This window comes from Kogia breviceps, chromosome 14, assembly GCF_026419965.1.
Source record: "Kogia breviceps isolate mKogBre1 chromosome 14, mKogBre1 haplotype 1, whole genome shotgun sequence".
In the NCBI taxonomy this organism is placed as follows: Eukaryota; Metazoa; Chordata; class Mammalia; order Artiodactyla; family Physeteridae; genus Kogia; species Kogia breviceps.
The window spans coordinates 43,877,745-43,892,967 of NC_081323.1; the positions used below are offsets into that span (position 1 = coordinate 43,877,745).

Consider the following 15,223-nt stretch of genomic DNA (forward strand, 5'->3'; position numbering starts at 1 on the left):
GTCCCCCTAAAGACAGGAGGAGGCCCAACTGGGATGGTCTTTGAATGACCAAGGACTTTGGCAGTTGTGGACATCTCAGGTTTTAGTGAGGACTTCGGGATCGGAGCTTTGAGCAGGGTAAGCTGCCCCCGGTCCTCAGCTCCCTCCCGGGGGTCTCCTCCCCCACAACCCCAAAGTCCCACTCTGCACTCGCCGGAGTATCCCCAGCACCAGCTCCCGGAACGATAGAATGCACCCTGGGCTCCTCCAGAAGGAGTCACTGTGTAGCAGGAGCGGACGCTGTCACTGGACTCCCTGGAAGACAGGATCCTCGGATCCTAGGCTCCTTCACTGGCGACCCCCTTGGGGCGCCACCTAGGGATACAGAGGGCCTCGCGGGTTCTTCGGAATCGCATTATCTAAAAGGCCAAATGTAAATTAGCTAGCTAGTGGGAAGCAGCTGCATAGCACGGGAAGGTCAGCTCGGTGCTTTGTGACCACCTACAGGGTGGGGTAGGGAGGGTAGGAGGGAGACGCAAGAGGGAGGAGACACGGGCATGTATGTATATGTATAGCTGATTCACTTTGTTATAAAGCAGAAACTAACACACCATTATAAAGCAATTATACTCCAATAAAGATGTTTAAAAAAATAAAAGGCTACTGCGTTCCATTCACACGGGAGTACAGAGGGCTCAGAAACTCTCTAGAGGGACCCATCCGCGCCAGGGAGGCTAGAGCTCCATGCGCCCGGCGCCCGGGGAGCACCAGTTGCAGGAGCCGAGTGCCCACCCTTCGCCTGCGCGCAGAGACAGGCGGGGACCCCGGGGCGGAGCCCAGCGCGGGGCGGGCGCACTCGGCCGCGCCCCAGAAGCCGGGAAGAGCTTCGCGGGCGGAGCGCCAACTCTAGCGGGAACCGGGAGACCGCGACTCGTCTGGGAAGCTCGCTGAGCGAGGAAGAAAGAGGAACACCTCCTACGCAGCGCAAGTGCGGGTCTCCGAGGCCGCCAGGGGGACGGGGAAGTGTGGAAGCCCGTAGGTGCAGAGCTCCGCGCAGTCCCGGGGCTCCAGTGGCCGGGTGGGGGGCGTCGCCCGGGCTGAGGGCTCCGATTGCCCACTTCTTTCTCTGGCATCTTCGGGCCGCTTTGCCTGCTGCCGCCCTAGGGATGCGCCCTGGCTGGCTCGCACTAGAGGAGTGGGTGCCGGCAGATAACCGGGCCGAGGACCGTAGGCTTGGACTGGGCAGTGAGGCCGCAGACCAAGGGAGCCAACGGGTGGGCGGGTGCCAAACTGCAGGGGAGGACGTGGGCGGGGGCACCCTCGGGAAGGTGAGCAGGGAAGGGGAGGTGTCTCTGGGAAAATTCCCGTTCACCTCTCCTCCTTCCACCCCCAGTTTTCTTCCCGCGCGGAGATCCCACAAGCTTTGCTTCTCGAGCCTAAATTTCCGACGATTCCCGCCCCTGCCGGGACAGCGCCTCCAGGAGCCGCGCGGCCTTGCCGGGTGGTTAATAAGGGAGAGGAAGGACGGGGATCCTGGAGCGGGTTGGTCAAGGGCAGGGAGTGCATCCAGCGGTAACGGGGAGGGGACCTGCTCCAGCCCGGGAGCCCGCTGTCTCCTCGCGGGTCCCGGGACCGAAGAGCAGCCGAACGTAGAAGCCGAGAGGGCGCAACTCCTGCTTCTCCGTCTCAGGCTAAGCAGTGTCTGCGGGGGTTGGGGTCTCGCGTGAGACGGAGAGGCGACCCAAAAAGGGGACGCCCCCAGCTGCGGTTTTGACCCTCCCCTCGGGTACACAGTAGGCAGGCGCGCCGCAGGTTGGAGTGTCCCCGCCACCCTGAGACTGCTGTCCTTTCCGGGAGCAGTTCCTGTCCTTCGTTCTCCCTCTCTTCTCACAGGACTGGGCCAAACCTACTGTCCAGTTTGGTCCACTTCTTGCTTCCAGCATCCCGCGGCCCCCACACTTGGAGTCCTTTCCAGGTGTGCTAAGAGGTGGGGGAAGGTGGTTCATGGCTGGATGGCCAGGAACCCCATTCCGCAGGTGCCGGATCTGGGTTCTTTTTCCAGTCCGTCAGACACAGCGAACCCAATAGTGCCCAATCTCCTGAGGGCTCAGTACTTCAGAGACTTTATTTCCTCCCCCGCGGGCATCTGGAGGCACCAAGAATGTAGAGGACTTAGGCCATAAGAGACAGGTCAGCCCTCAGGCCCTCCTGGGTCCTCACTGACACTCCCCCCACCCCCCTTGGGTGGCTGTTTTCAGTTAAGCGAGGTCTTGGAGCAGCCACCACTTTCAGAGGACACAGACTTTGGTGACAAGATGTGGTACCTCCCAATCAAGGCTGATTCTGGAAGGGGAGCTGGGGGACTGGTGAAGGGACAGCTCAAAAGAGTGGAGACAGGGAAGGGAAACAGACAGAGGACTTCTTTCTAGAGCGGCCCAGCAGCGCAGCAGGAGAATTCCCTCCCACCCACAGGCCCGTCCACCTGCAGAGTCCTGGTCAGGATCCTCATTCGTTCCTTCAGCAGATTCCTATCCAGCCTCTACTCTGTGCCAGGCCCTGGGCTAGGCAACAGGAATTTGGTTTACAGGAAAACTGGGATTCAGAGAGCATAAATCACTGGCCCAAGTTGACTCAGCCTGTCCATGTGAAAATGGTAATTTCCAAGTCTGTGGACTGGCCAGGACAGAGGGAGCAGTCCCTGCTTTGGAGGAAGGACCCTGCTGTATCCCCATCCTCTGGCTTCATTGTCCCTGCCCAACAGCTGGCACAATGTTGTGACTGCCATAGAGTCCTAGGCCAGCTGCCTGAGCAGCTGGGAAAAACTTACAGAAGACCCCTGTGGGGGCTGCTGGCGGGAGGGGGACTGGGCAGTCAAACTGGTCCTGGTCCCTGGACAAAGGGCAAAGATACACATTCTTCTTGGGTGTCTCTGGGGAGTCCAATCCATCCCATGCCCAGTCCCTCTCGACAGCCAAACAGCCAATAGAGGGCTTCCCAATTTCTAGAACTCATGTGTCCTCCCCTCTGTGCCATATTTTGTCAACTAGTTGTGTCTCCTTCCAGGATCCATGATGGCATCTTGACTCCCCACAGAAGTGGGCAGGCTGCTACGATCTCTGACCTCATGAAAGCAGAGGGTCTGGACCCCCAGCTCAGAGTACTCAGACCCTGGAGACTCCTGCATACCACTCACTGGCAAGCTTTACCATGGCAGTCCAGAATGGAAACACTAGTTTTGAAACCAACTTCAGTATACCCCGAGACCATGCCTCCTTCCTCCCCTTCAACTTCAGTTATGGTGATTACGACCTCCCTCTAGATGAGGATGAGGATATGACCAAGACTCACACCTTCTTTGCAGCCAAGATCATTATCGGGGTGGCACTTGTGGGCATCATGCTAATTTGTGGCATTGGCAACTTTGTCTTTATCATTGCCCTTGCCCGCTATAAGAAGCTGCGCAACCTCACCAACCTGCTCATTGCTAACCTGGCCATCTCTGACTTCCTGGTGGCCATTGTCTGCTGCCCCTTCGAGATGGACTACTATGTGGTGCGCCAGCTCTCCTGGGAGCACGGCCATGTGCTCTGTGCCTCTGTCAACTACCTGCGTACCGTCTCACTCTACGTCTCCACCAATGCCCTGCTGGCCATCGCTATTGACAGGTGAGGCTGTTGGGTAGGGGTAAAGATGGAGGTGGCCCAGGTTGCCTCTTTCCTCACTTCAGCTCTAAAAGTTGGCATTACTCCAGATTCAAATGCGTGCCCATCTATCAAGGCAAAAGGAGACTTGGTTTCTCCAGTTGTGGCTCATGTTTTCCCAAATGTGGACAAGAGTGAGGCTCCTGAGCCTCCCAGCTCTGGGCCATGCCCCCATACACCACACCTGCTTCAGATACAGGCATGTCATATAACCATGAACCTCACCAAACACGAAAGCAAAAGCAGCAAGTTTAGGCAGGTTACTACTTAGAAGCCATGTTAACTAGGTTAGCCAGGGCAGCTTCCAGTCAAGATAGCATGTGCAAAGTTTTTCCTGTAACCACTACCCAAATCAAGATATAGAACATTTCCATCCCCTAGAAAGTTTCCTTGTGCCCCTTACCAGTCAATCCGCCCACTCCAGGCAACCACTGATCTGATTTCTAGCGTCATAGTTTAGTTTCGCCTATTTTTTCACTTCGTGAAAATGGAATCATACAGTATGTACTCTTGTTTTTGGTGACTTTGTGGCAGAGATGATTTTAAAATAAGATTACAGGGTTCAGTTGCAAAAAAGAGGGAAGGACATTCTTTCCTTTCTTTTTTGCATACATCCATGTGCTTATTTGCGTATATTTGCATGAGATGTTCTGTAAGTCCTTGATCTATTGTAAATTTATAAAGTAAAATTTCTAATAGCAGTTCAAACAAATCTGACACATATTTTATTTATGTAAATAGCTGTAGGCCAGCACTGGACTACCAGTGGCTCTGTCTGAGGGGGGAAATTTGTGTCACATCTTCTTGGTCCACCATTACCATTGTGAGTTATGCTCATTTTGATGATGTGTTTTTAATCATCTTTTTCCCTTTTATCTCCTTTCAACTCCAGTGTTTCCCTCATTCTCAGTGCTATTTAGGTCTGTGGTCCTTTTTAATCCACCCAGTGATTATTTTTCATTTATGATAATATAATACACATACAGGTATAAGAGGCATCTTCCCTTTTGTAACTTAATTCCTGCAAGAAAAAACAATTTTGTTACCACAACTCTGAGGCTCATAAGCCCTGAACCCAGTGCTTATGAAACTGACCTATCAACAAAATGCACAAAATTCCCCAGGGAAATGATACAAAGTATGTTTGGTACAATGGTACAAAGTCAGATTCCTAGGCCCCTATTGAATGGGAATCCCCTGGGCTAGGGCCTAGGCATCTGCATTTTATCCAATCCCTGAATGATTCTGATGTTTACTCAAGTGAGTTACCACTCTTCTCATCACCTTTGTTCCACTGAAATCTTTGTCTTTCTAATGTAGTTGTGGGGTTTTTCTTTCTTTCTCTTTCTTTCTTTCTTCCTTCTTTCCTTCCTTCCTTCCTTCCTTCCTTCCTTCCTTCCTTCCTTCCTTCCTTTCTTTCTTTCTTTCTTTCTTTCTTTCTTTCTTTCTTTCATCCCTCCTTCCTTCCTTCCTTCCTTCCTTTCTTTCTTTCATTCATAACATGGGAGATTCTCAGGAAGCAACCATTCTGTTACAATACAGAGTGGTTCCTTTTCCACCCCAAACCAGCTCTGCCTCAGTCAGCTTCCAGCTCTGTCAGCAGTTCCACCATCTCCCAGTCACCCAAGCAGGAGATACTACCATCATCCTTTTCCTTTCTCCCTGTTCTACTGCCACCCACACACCCCTACACCAGGTGCAGCCCTACACCTGGTCCTGGCAATAGTCCCTCCAGCTTTATCTCTTGGCAAGTCATGACTGGACCATCATAATGCTCCTCTAACTTGTCTCTTCACCCCTTCAGGAGCCCCTGACTGTCCCTTGAAATCTATACTCATCCATATTAAGCATCAGAATATCACCACTGAAGAGTCTTTCTAATATATCTCATTCCTTACAAAACCTCCAAAAGTTTCGATGCCTATAGAACACATGCCAAATCCTGAGTCTAGCACCCCAGAGTCTTTGTAATCTGATGCCAATCTGTCTTTTAATCTCATGCTGTGTCTGAGGACACAGACGGTCTTTTCCAAAGGACGTTGTGTTTTAAGCGCAATAACCACTTCTATCTTCGTGTTTCCATAGTGCTTAGCACAGAGCCTCAAACCTGTGCCTTAGTTTGGTTTACCCCTAAAATAGACCCTGAGACAAGGATTCATGTGCAGGTAGCCCTCAGTAAGCACCTATAGGGAGATAGGAAATGAGGCAGGCAAGGGAAGGCAGTCAATACAAGCTGTGTTATTGAACAGGTTTCCACTGTGCACAACTGATACTTATTCCTGCCACAGAACTCTTGGAGCTGGTGTAGATCACACCTCAGAGTTCTCCCAGGAGTGAGAGGTGGGAGGGAACTAGGATATTTATACACCAACGCTCATAAGTCATTTGTGAGGGCCACTCTGGAAATTCGGTGCAAGTTACCAAGAGGACTCAGGAAGCCAGAGAAGGCCTTCCAACAAAGAAATGCAGGTGTTAGCAGGTGGCAGTGGACAGGCATGCAGTGAAGTGATAAAAGCAAAGTGATAATAGAGGGGCACCAACAGCATCTGCTACAACCTGGTAGATCCACAGGTTGCTGCACCCTACTGTGTGCCCAACCTATGCATATGGAAACATAAAGTAGTAGAAGACACAGTCTTCGACCTCAGGAAGCTTTTCTTCCACACAATAACTAGAATAATCTAGTGATAAGTGAAGAGTAACTCAGAGAAAGACAGATGATTATGTTAGTGATGCAGTCTGGGAATGCTTCATGAGGAAGGTGTTGCAATTCAAGTGTGCTATTCTGACCACCTCCTCTTCACCCCGTTGATGAATGCAGGACTCTCCAGCACCAATAGTAGTAGATAACTGAACACACAACACCTGAAACTAGAACAATGAGGGTGAAAGCACTTGGTTGGTCTCGTATACTGCCAGCCCAGGGGAGAACACTGCACACCAGGCAGGGTCATGTGGGAGCTGTGCTTGGGAATAGAATGAACCAGCAGGGGATGTGGGCAGCAGGATCTATAGTGACAAGAGGCTGAGGTGACCCTTGGCTCCCATGGGAGGATGTGATTGGCTTGTTTGAATGATTTTGCCAACTGGCAGGGAGGTGAAACCCATTAGGTTGAGGATTGGGGGTGCAGCTATTCCCACTGATAGAGGAACTAGCAGGACAAGAGCCTTTCTCACTGGGTGGAGGGGTATATCTGGTGAAAACAGAGGAACTCACAGCTAGGCTTTTGGGGTCCTGTAGATGTCAAAGCAGCATATGGAATTTCAGCCCTTACAATCCAGGACCCTAATAAATAAATAGTCCCCTCTTTCTCACTCAGTTTCAAACCAACTGCAAAATAAGGCAAAATGATAAAAAGATGGCTGATGGCCAAACTCTCACTTTTGCTGAGATGACACTAATATTAAATAATGGGCTTGTATCTGTACGCATGGGGACCACATCCTACTCAGAATTAGAAAAACCTGCAAACCCTGACACAGGCAGCAGCAGAAGAGCAAGGTTCATGTGCAGAGGGCCTAGAAGGGATGATATCTGAAGTCACAGAGAACCCAGAAAAAGAGTGTTGACCTCAAGAAACACACATCCAAGCAGATAGATGGCAACAAAGACTTTGCAGATATCCCTTTTGCCAATGAATGAGTCATGGGAAAAGATGGGTTTAAATGAAGTATTATAGCTTCCACCACGCTTTATGTACATTTACCTTCTCAAATAGAATCTTTCAAAAAGTCTGCAAGGTTGTCTGTAAAGTTATTTTTATCTCCCTTTCACAGATGAAGAAACTAAGTCCCAGGAGCATAAGTGATTTATTCAAGGATTTAGGTGCACAGCTGAAATCCAGGGCTTCTGAATAATGCCTAGGCCAGTGTTCTTTATTTTATTATTTAGCTGATGACAACTCTGAATTTTGGAGCATCCTATAGGATAAGGAATTAGAATTTAGGAGTTGACAACAGATTAAGCAGGGCTGTGGAAGTTCTCTTTGGCATTGATTACTGAGATACTTTTCATGCAAGAACCAGATTGAGAGAGTTATGAAGTCTTGAATTCGTTCTGCATTATCTAAGGACTTTGGACTCATTATGATAGGCAGAATAATGATGCCCCCAAGATATCCACATCCTAATCCCCAGAATACATTATGTCTAAGGGGAATTAAGATAGCAGATGGAATTAAGGTTGCTAATTAGCTGATCATAAAATAAGGACATGAGACTGGATTATCCAGGTGGGCCCAGTGTAATCACAAAGGTCCTTAGATGTGCAAGAGGGAGGCATAAAAGTCAGTGTCAGAGTGATGTGTTGTGGGAAGGGTTTGACTGGTCACTGGTGGCTTTGAACATGAAAGGGGGCCCTAAGCCAAGGAATGCAGGCAGCCCTAGACAAGAAACAAATGAGATTTTCCCCTGAGAGCCTCCAGAAAGGAACACAGTCCTACCAACACCTTGATTTTAGCCCAGTGAGACACATGTCAGACTTCTGACCTCCAAAACTGTAAGATAATTAGTGTCGTTTAAGCCACTGAGTTTGTGGTAATTTGTTACAACAGCAACAGGAAGCTGATACACTCAGTATCACAGAGAGACAGTGATTGTGAGATGTCCCTTCCCCAGTGAAGGATTGGCTAGCCCATTTGTCCCAATCTCCAGCCCTGTGAGCCTTGTGATACCCAGGCAAGTCACGCAGGTTAACTTGGAAAAGCTGGGTCCCATGGATGGGTGAAGAACTCCAGTAAGAACTGCTCATTAATATATACAGCTAGGGTGCAGTCAATGGTTGGGATGGCATGCAACTTTATCTCATGTCTTCAGAAAGCTGCAAGCTGGGGAGAGCCAGGCTGCCATGAGATCTCCTAACTGAAGTCTATAGAGTCAGAGCTGCCAGTGGGGAAGGGGAAGGCAAGAGCCGATAAAACAATCTCATGACAGATATATTGCCAGGGACAGACAGAAATAACATGGCAGAAGGCCTTCTTGGTCAAGTCAGAAACTTGGAAAAGTGAACAAAGGGTCTAGTTACAATAGAAGGGTAAATTGGATAGAATTTCTATGGGTGGCTTCCTGCTCTTGGTCATAACCTGACTCAAGCTCCAGGTAAGAGGTACATATTCATTTCCAAGGTTGTATTGTTTCTTCCTTACCCCTCATGCCTCTTTTCTTCCTCCACCTTCCTCCACCACCTCTTCCTCTCACTCCATAAAATGCACAGGAATGATTCCAGGGCACTAAATTACCTAAATAGGTGTTGTTAGGTTTTTCTGGAAAGAAGGTATTCAACCTACACAAATGAGCTCATTTCCCACTAAGGGCTCCAACCTCTTTCCCAGGCAGTGTTGCTCATTGGAAAGAGCAGGATAAAAGTTTTATGCTGTGTGCTGCTTTATGGTGTCGAGGCAACTTTACACACCTTCTCATCTGAGCTTGAGACAGTCCAGGGAGGTGGGTGTAAAAGTTTTGTATTAGGAGCCTGGATTCTGTTCCCTGCACCAAGTGAGCTTGGGCAAGTCATTTACATCTCACTAGATTCCTCAGATTCTACCCTTAGTCCACTCCTGCTCTGTAATGTGGGATGACACCTGAGGAGAGGAGAGAGAAATTCCTAGTCCACAGCTCTTCTTTCACCTCTACACCAGAAGATATTTGGATTGAAGAGTTTTGAAAGAATTATGTTCTTAGGCAGAATGGCAAGCTGGAAAGCCAGGGTGGTATCAATAGGACTTATAATCATGATAGGCCACATGTACATGCCACACCTAGTACATGCCAAGCATTTCACAAACATTATAATATTTAATACTCACAGCAGCCCTGCAAGGTAGGTGTCATTTTATCTCATGTTGCATTTGAGGAAATGAATCTCAGAGAGACTGAGTGATTCACTCCAGCCAAGATTTATCCTGTCTGTTTGACCCAAATCCTGTGCTGTTTACACTAAATCACTCCTCTCCTCCAAATGCCAAATGATGTTGCTAAAATAAGATGAAGCACGTTGATGCTGGAAAATAGGTACGTGGGGAGTCATTGTGCCATTTTGTCTGCTACTGTGGGTGTTTGGGTTAGTTAAAAACCAATAATGATTACAAGCACACATCATTATTACTGATAGCTTCCGTCCCCCACCAGATATCTCGCTATCGTTCATCCCTTGAAACCACGGATGAATTATCAAACAGCCTCTTTCCTGATCGCTTTGGTCTGGATGGTATCCCTTCTCATCGCCATCCCATCGGCCTACTTCACAACGGAAACCGTCCTCTTTATTGTCAAACGCCAGGAAAAGATCTTCTGCGGCCAGATCTGGCCAGTGGACCAGCAGCTCTACTACAAATCCTACTTCCTCTTCATCTTCGGCATCGAGTTCCTGGGCCCAGTGGTCACCATGACCCTGTGCTACGCCAGGATCTCCCGGGAGCTCTGGTTCAAGGCGGTCCCTGGTTTCCAGACGGAACAGATCCGGAAGCGGCTGCGCTGCCGCCGGAAGACGGTGCTGGTGCTCATGTGCATCCTCATGGCCTACGTGATGTGCTGGGCACCTTTCTACGGCTTCACCATCGTGCGCGACTTCTTCCCCACCGTATTCGTGAAGGAGAAGCACTACCTCACAGCCTTTTACGTCGTCGAGTGCATCGCCATGAGCAACAGCATGATCAACACCTTTTGCTTCGTGACCGTCAAGAACAGCACCATGAAGTACTTCAAGAAGATGCTGCTGCTCCGCTGGCGGCCCTCCCACGGTGGGAGCAAGTCCAGCGCTGACCATGACCTCAAAACCAGCGGCCTGCTGGCCACAGAAGAGGTGGATTGTATCAGGCTGAAGTGACCCACTGGTGTTTCATAATTGAAAACCCAAAAGCCAGTACTTGGAGCACAATTCACCAATAACCAAGTTCACAGGCTACTTGGGGAAAGGGCAACTGTGTTCACACCTCACTGCTCTCAAGGAGCTGGATGCTTCTGGAGTCATAAAATGCCATGCAACTAGACACAAACCACAGCAACTGACATTTACTAATACCTGCTCAACACCTACTGTGTGCACAACCACACCAGCGAGATTAGATAAGGGCAACAGGAGCTGACATTTACTTATTACCTACTGTGCAAAAATATTTACATAGCAAAATGAAATGGCAGAAGCCATTGGAGTCATCAAGCTATATCCAGATATTTAGGTGGTCAAACAGAGGCCACAGATGGTTATCTAGACTCATTCTTCATCTTCCCTCATTCTGGATCTGGCCAGTGCAGGAAAGTCAAAGCCTACAGAATGCAGCACAATGGAGATAAAAGGGTGAATTAGAGTGTGGGGTTTACAGCCTCATGGGAAGACAATTCATGCCATCACACTGAGCTTTCCCACCCAGATCTTATGACCTCCCTAGAACATTCTCTAGGATTCTGGCTGCCAGAAAAGAATTTTTCTCATAACCAGGTCATTGGTTATCTATAATGGTGTAATTTCAAAGGAAAGAACGAAAAAAACTTCTTTTCCACTGATGCTTGAAAACTCATCATTCTTTTGGGTGAAGACAGAAAATCCTGAAATGCGGAACACATCCAGTTCCTGAAACCTTAATGTGAACGATGTCAGCAGCTCTAGCGTCAGGGAGGAAGGGGACAGAGAAAGGGGTGGAGTTTGCCACTGGCAATGAACATAATCTCTGTGGCCATTTTGCTAAGGCCTGGGCCACTTTTCCAGAACACACCCTCTCTTGCAAAGATGAGCTCTACTTGGAATCCAAACACCTGGCTTCAAGTCCTAACTCATATGACCTAAATGTTTACTCTCTCTGCATCTCAGTTTTGTTCAACGAAACAGGGATGATGAAAATATTTTCTCTGCCTGCCTTACAGGACTGTTGCGCAAGCCCTCTGAGGTCATAGTTTGTAAAAGTGCTTTTCAACTATACAAGTGATGAGAATGGATAAGAGATATTGAATGATTTGTTTGGACCCCATCCACTGTGGCTTATTATGGAGAAACACTCCCACTTTTTCATCCTTAGTCTATGGACCAGTGATCCCTGAACTCTTCTCAGTGCAGTCCATCTACATCAGGGCAAAAAAGGAATCCTTGTCCTGGGTTATAATCAGGAAGATTCAACTTCAGAGTCTCAGTTACCCACACCCACCCCCAAACTTTCAGTATCCCTGTGGTCATAGAAGTGTTGATAGGCTTCCCTGCATGTTGCTAAACAGCACACCCCAGGGCTGCCTAAGTCTGTTTGTATTATCACACATCTGTGGTAATTGTGTGTAGTTGTGATTTCTTCCTGATTCATTCTGAAGCAGAGTCTATACAAATGGTTTGGGATTGACCCAAATGACCCACATTTGAGCAATTCCTGCTCTTCTATAGTGAAGGGGTTATTTAGTTGTTTGCCTGTCTGTGTGTGTGTGTATGTGTGTGTGTTTAATTAATTGTTGGTGTTTTTAATCCAACAGTGACGTTTCAACCAACATTTTCCTCCATCACCACCCAGCAGATTCACCTTCAGCCCAATCATTGTACCCTCAGAAAATGCAAACTCATTTTAACGTTAGGCTAAGCCAAATTGTTTATAAATTCTGATTAGACAAAATTACACAATGCATTCTAAAACCAAGCAAGTGAATATTTGGAGGTTATCTGCATTTTCACAAATATGATAACTGCATTTTTATTTATTACCCCTGTCCTGACTCTTCTCCTAAAGATGATTCTTTAAGAGTAGACTATGTTACCAATTGTGTCTGTCAAAAGAATTTAGTCCCTTTTTCCTTTTTATACTAAAACATACCATCCTCCCTTCATTTAAATTTAACTGAAACAACTTTTGTAAATATTGGTGAGATTTGTGATTTTCCAGTGAATTAAAGTGTTATGTTGTTATCAAATGAAATAATTAACATATGGAATCTTAACCACACTGTTGAAGCATTTTCCCTGCTAATCTTCTATATGTTAGTATATTTAGATATCAATGAAGTAATAGCCATTTAAACAATTCAACCTTGAAACAGAGAAGGAAGTTCTTGAAGGCATTTTTAGAACAGTGACAGCTCACACCAGCAACCAGCCTCATCTTGGTCACATCGCTCAAGCTGCCAGCCCATGAGTGTACTCATGCATGCAAATAAATCAAAGAACTGCTACTCCATGTTCACGTTGCCCTTTCATTTTAAAATCATCTTGTTTGTTTAATGAAAACTGCTGTTTGCATGGAGAGTTTTCATTCCTCTAACTGGTATTAAGGTAATAAATTAATTGCACTTGTGTTTACACTTTTCTTTTCAAGACTAATTAATGCTAAGCTTAAGATACTTTTAATGCACTAAGATATATAAACATTCAGATATACTATTATATATTGAAAATTTAATCACCTTTGGCAAAACGGATCCATTTCCTTGGCCAGAGTAAGAGAAGGATGGCTTTGTGATGAAGCTATTAGATTTTTCTTTCAGCATCCAACATCAAAAATAAGTTGATTCTCAAGTTGAAGAAATCAAAAGATGGCTTCAGGCCCTTCATGGATAAAAACCAATTGCAGACTTCTGAAGGAAAAAGTGACACATGGGAGGTGGTTAGAAGACTTAAAGTAGTTCTATTTCTAAGGGAAAATTTTGGCTTTGAATCATATCTTCTCAATTTAACCATTCTCTCTCCCTTGAGCTCAAGAAGACACACACACACACACACACACACACACACACACACACACACACACCCCTACACCTCAATAGGACACCAAAGCAGGAAAAGGCCTTTTAGGACATGTAACTCAACTCACTCCTTTCTTAGGTGAGAAGATCTGAATTTCAAATGAGGAAATGACTTGCTTAAGGATGCACAGCTAACACTAACATTTGCTGGAGCCAAAACATTGTCCCAAGGTCTCACTCTGGTCTAGTGAGCAGCATTCAGTAACTGCCCTCCTGTGTCCAAAGGAGGGGACTTCCTCTAAGAATGTTTAAAAGGCCATTTAAACTGGTTTTTGACATCCTGGGAGAATCTTAAACTGCACAAAAGATACCTTCCTTCCTTCTGGCAAGCAAAGAATGCATACATCCAATGGGCTTCATAATCTAGACCCCAGGGTTCCAGAGAAATCAGAATCACACCACGGTCACTCTAGTGCTCCTGCCTTTCTTTTCTCCTATTGAAAGAAATGCCCCCTCAGGGAGAGGTCTGAGCACATTTGGCTTGAACATACATGGAACTATTTAGATGTGGTGCTGGAGCCACATGGGAAAGCAGATTATGAAGAGGGGACCCTGGCCCTAGGAAAAGTAAGTGGTGGGGAAAAGGGTTTTCTCAAATTCAAAGGCAAAGCAAGTCCAAGGCCAGAGTGTGCAATCATCACACAAGTTCCAGCTGGCTGATCCTGAGCAGTGGTCCTTCTTCATGCCTCCCAGGAACCAAATGCCTTCTGGTCACCAGGTCAGCCTCTCTCCTGAGGTACACCAACCAGGCTACACATCACCTCCTGGGGTTGCTTGAACCACTTATTCCTTTACAGATGCTCAGAGAGGTCCAAATACAGGACAATATTCCCAAGATATAAACTGGTGTGAAAAAAAAATGTGTTTGGCACTTTCTTCAGATATAACAAATTGGCGGGAGGTGAGGGATTCATTGGAATTTGAAAAGAATAAGTAATTATCGAATAGAGGGAAGTAGGCAGGGGTTTGCCTCCAAGAAGCAGGTGGTCAGCTCTTGGAACAGAAGGTCATATAGATGCAAGGTCCTTCCATCCCTTTGTCGACTGAATTTCCACATATGAGTCACAGGCTGAGATGAAAGAGGTCATCTCCAGAATCTCATTTAATGCTGACCGTAGGTAACCAGCTCTGGATCCAGCTCCTAGGCAAGTTCGTGACACAATACTTTGACTGAACTCTGCAGCAGGGATGGTCCAGTGTATGCAGAAGGTCTTCCACCCACTCATCCAGTCTCTGTGCTGACTGCACAAAAATGGAAGTGCAAGCCTGAATCTGAAAGTGACTCTTGAAATGATATATGATTAATTCCATGTTGAGGTTGAGACACTGTAAGCACAAAAATGGAGAGAATTTAGAAGACAGATTCCTTCCAGCCATGGGAATCAGAGAAACTTTGGAGTAGGGAGGTAGTTAGGCAGAGCTCTGGAAGATGAAGAATGGTGGGAAGAGGGTATTCTAGGCAAAGAGGAGAGAATGAGCAAAGATATAGAAGAGGAGAAATGAGATAGAATATAAGTGGGACAGCAAATAGTTTGATTTGACAGACACATAGAATGCAGAGTGTTTAAGGGGAGAACAAACTCCAGCAGCAGGATGAAGAAAGAAGTGTACTGAAAGAGCCTGGGATTCACAGTCAGAATCATGTTCAAATAGTAATTCATACTTAACCATGCTAATTCTACTATACCCCTTACCCCTTCATCTATAAAATAGGAATGATAATAGTACTTACATCATAGGATTATATGTGGTTCAAATATGTATCTTAGAAAAATGCCTAGCACAACATTAGCAGTCAATAGATATTAGCTGTTATTTTTAGAATGATTAATTCT

At 46.8% G+C, this 15,223-nt stretch overlaps 1 protein-coding gene across 2 annotated transcripts; it reads left to right on the plus strand.

Moving 5' to 3' along the window:
* The first annotated feature begins 888 nt into the window (after window positions 1–888).
* PROKR2 (prokineticin receptor 2) lies at window positions 889–12,946 on the plus strand. Of its 2 annotated transcripts, none has more exons than XM_059037639.2 (3): window positions 889–967; window positions 3,043–3,644; window positions 9,807–12,946. In XM_059037639.2, exons 2-3 carry the CDS (start codon window positions 3,187–3,189, stop codon window positions 10,501–10,503), a joined length of 1,155 nt encoding a protein of 384 aa, XP_058893622.1. In that variant the 5' UTR covers window positions 889–967; window positions 3,043–3,186; the 3' UTR covers window positions 10,504–12,946. The 2 variants fall into 2 exon arrangements, with proteins under 2 accessions (XP_058893622.1, XP_066867870.1); XM_067011769.1 differs by having other exon boundaries at window positions 892–1,014.
* The last annotated feature ends 2,277 nt before the right edge of the window (window positions 12,947–15,223 follow it).

Bases quoted from the DNA above. Each gene is read 5' to 3' on its own strand.
- PROKR2 (XM_059037639.2), top strand. From the start codon at position 3,187: ATGGCAGTCCAGAATGGAAACACTAGTTTTGAAACCAACTTCAGTATA. The intron at 3,645-9,806 runs GTGAGGCTGTTG...GTCCCCCACCAG, and splicing joins CTGGCCATCGCTATTGACAG to ATATCTCGCTATCGTTCATC.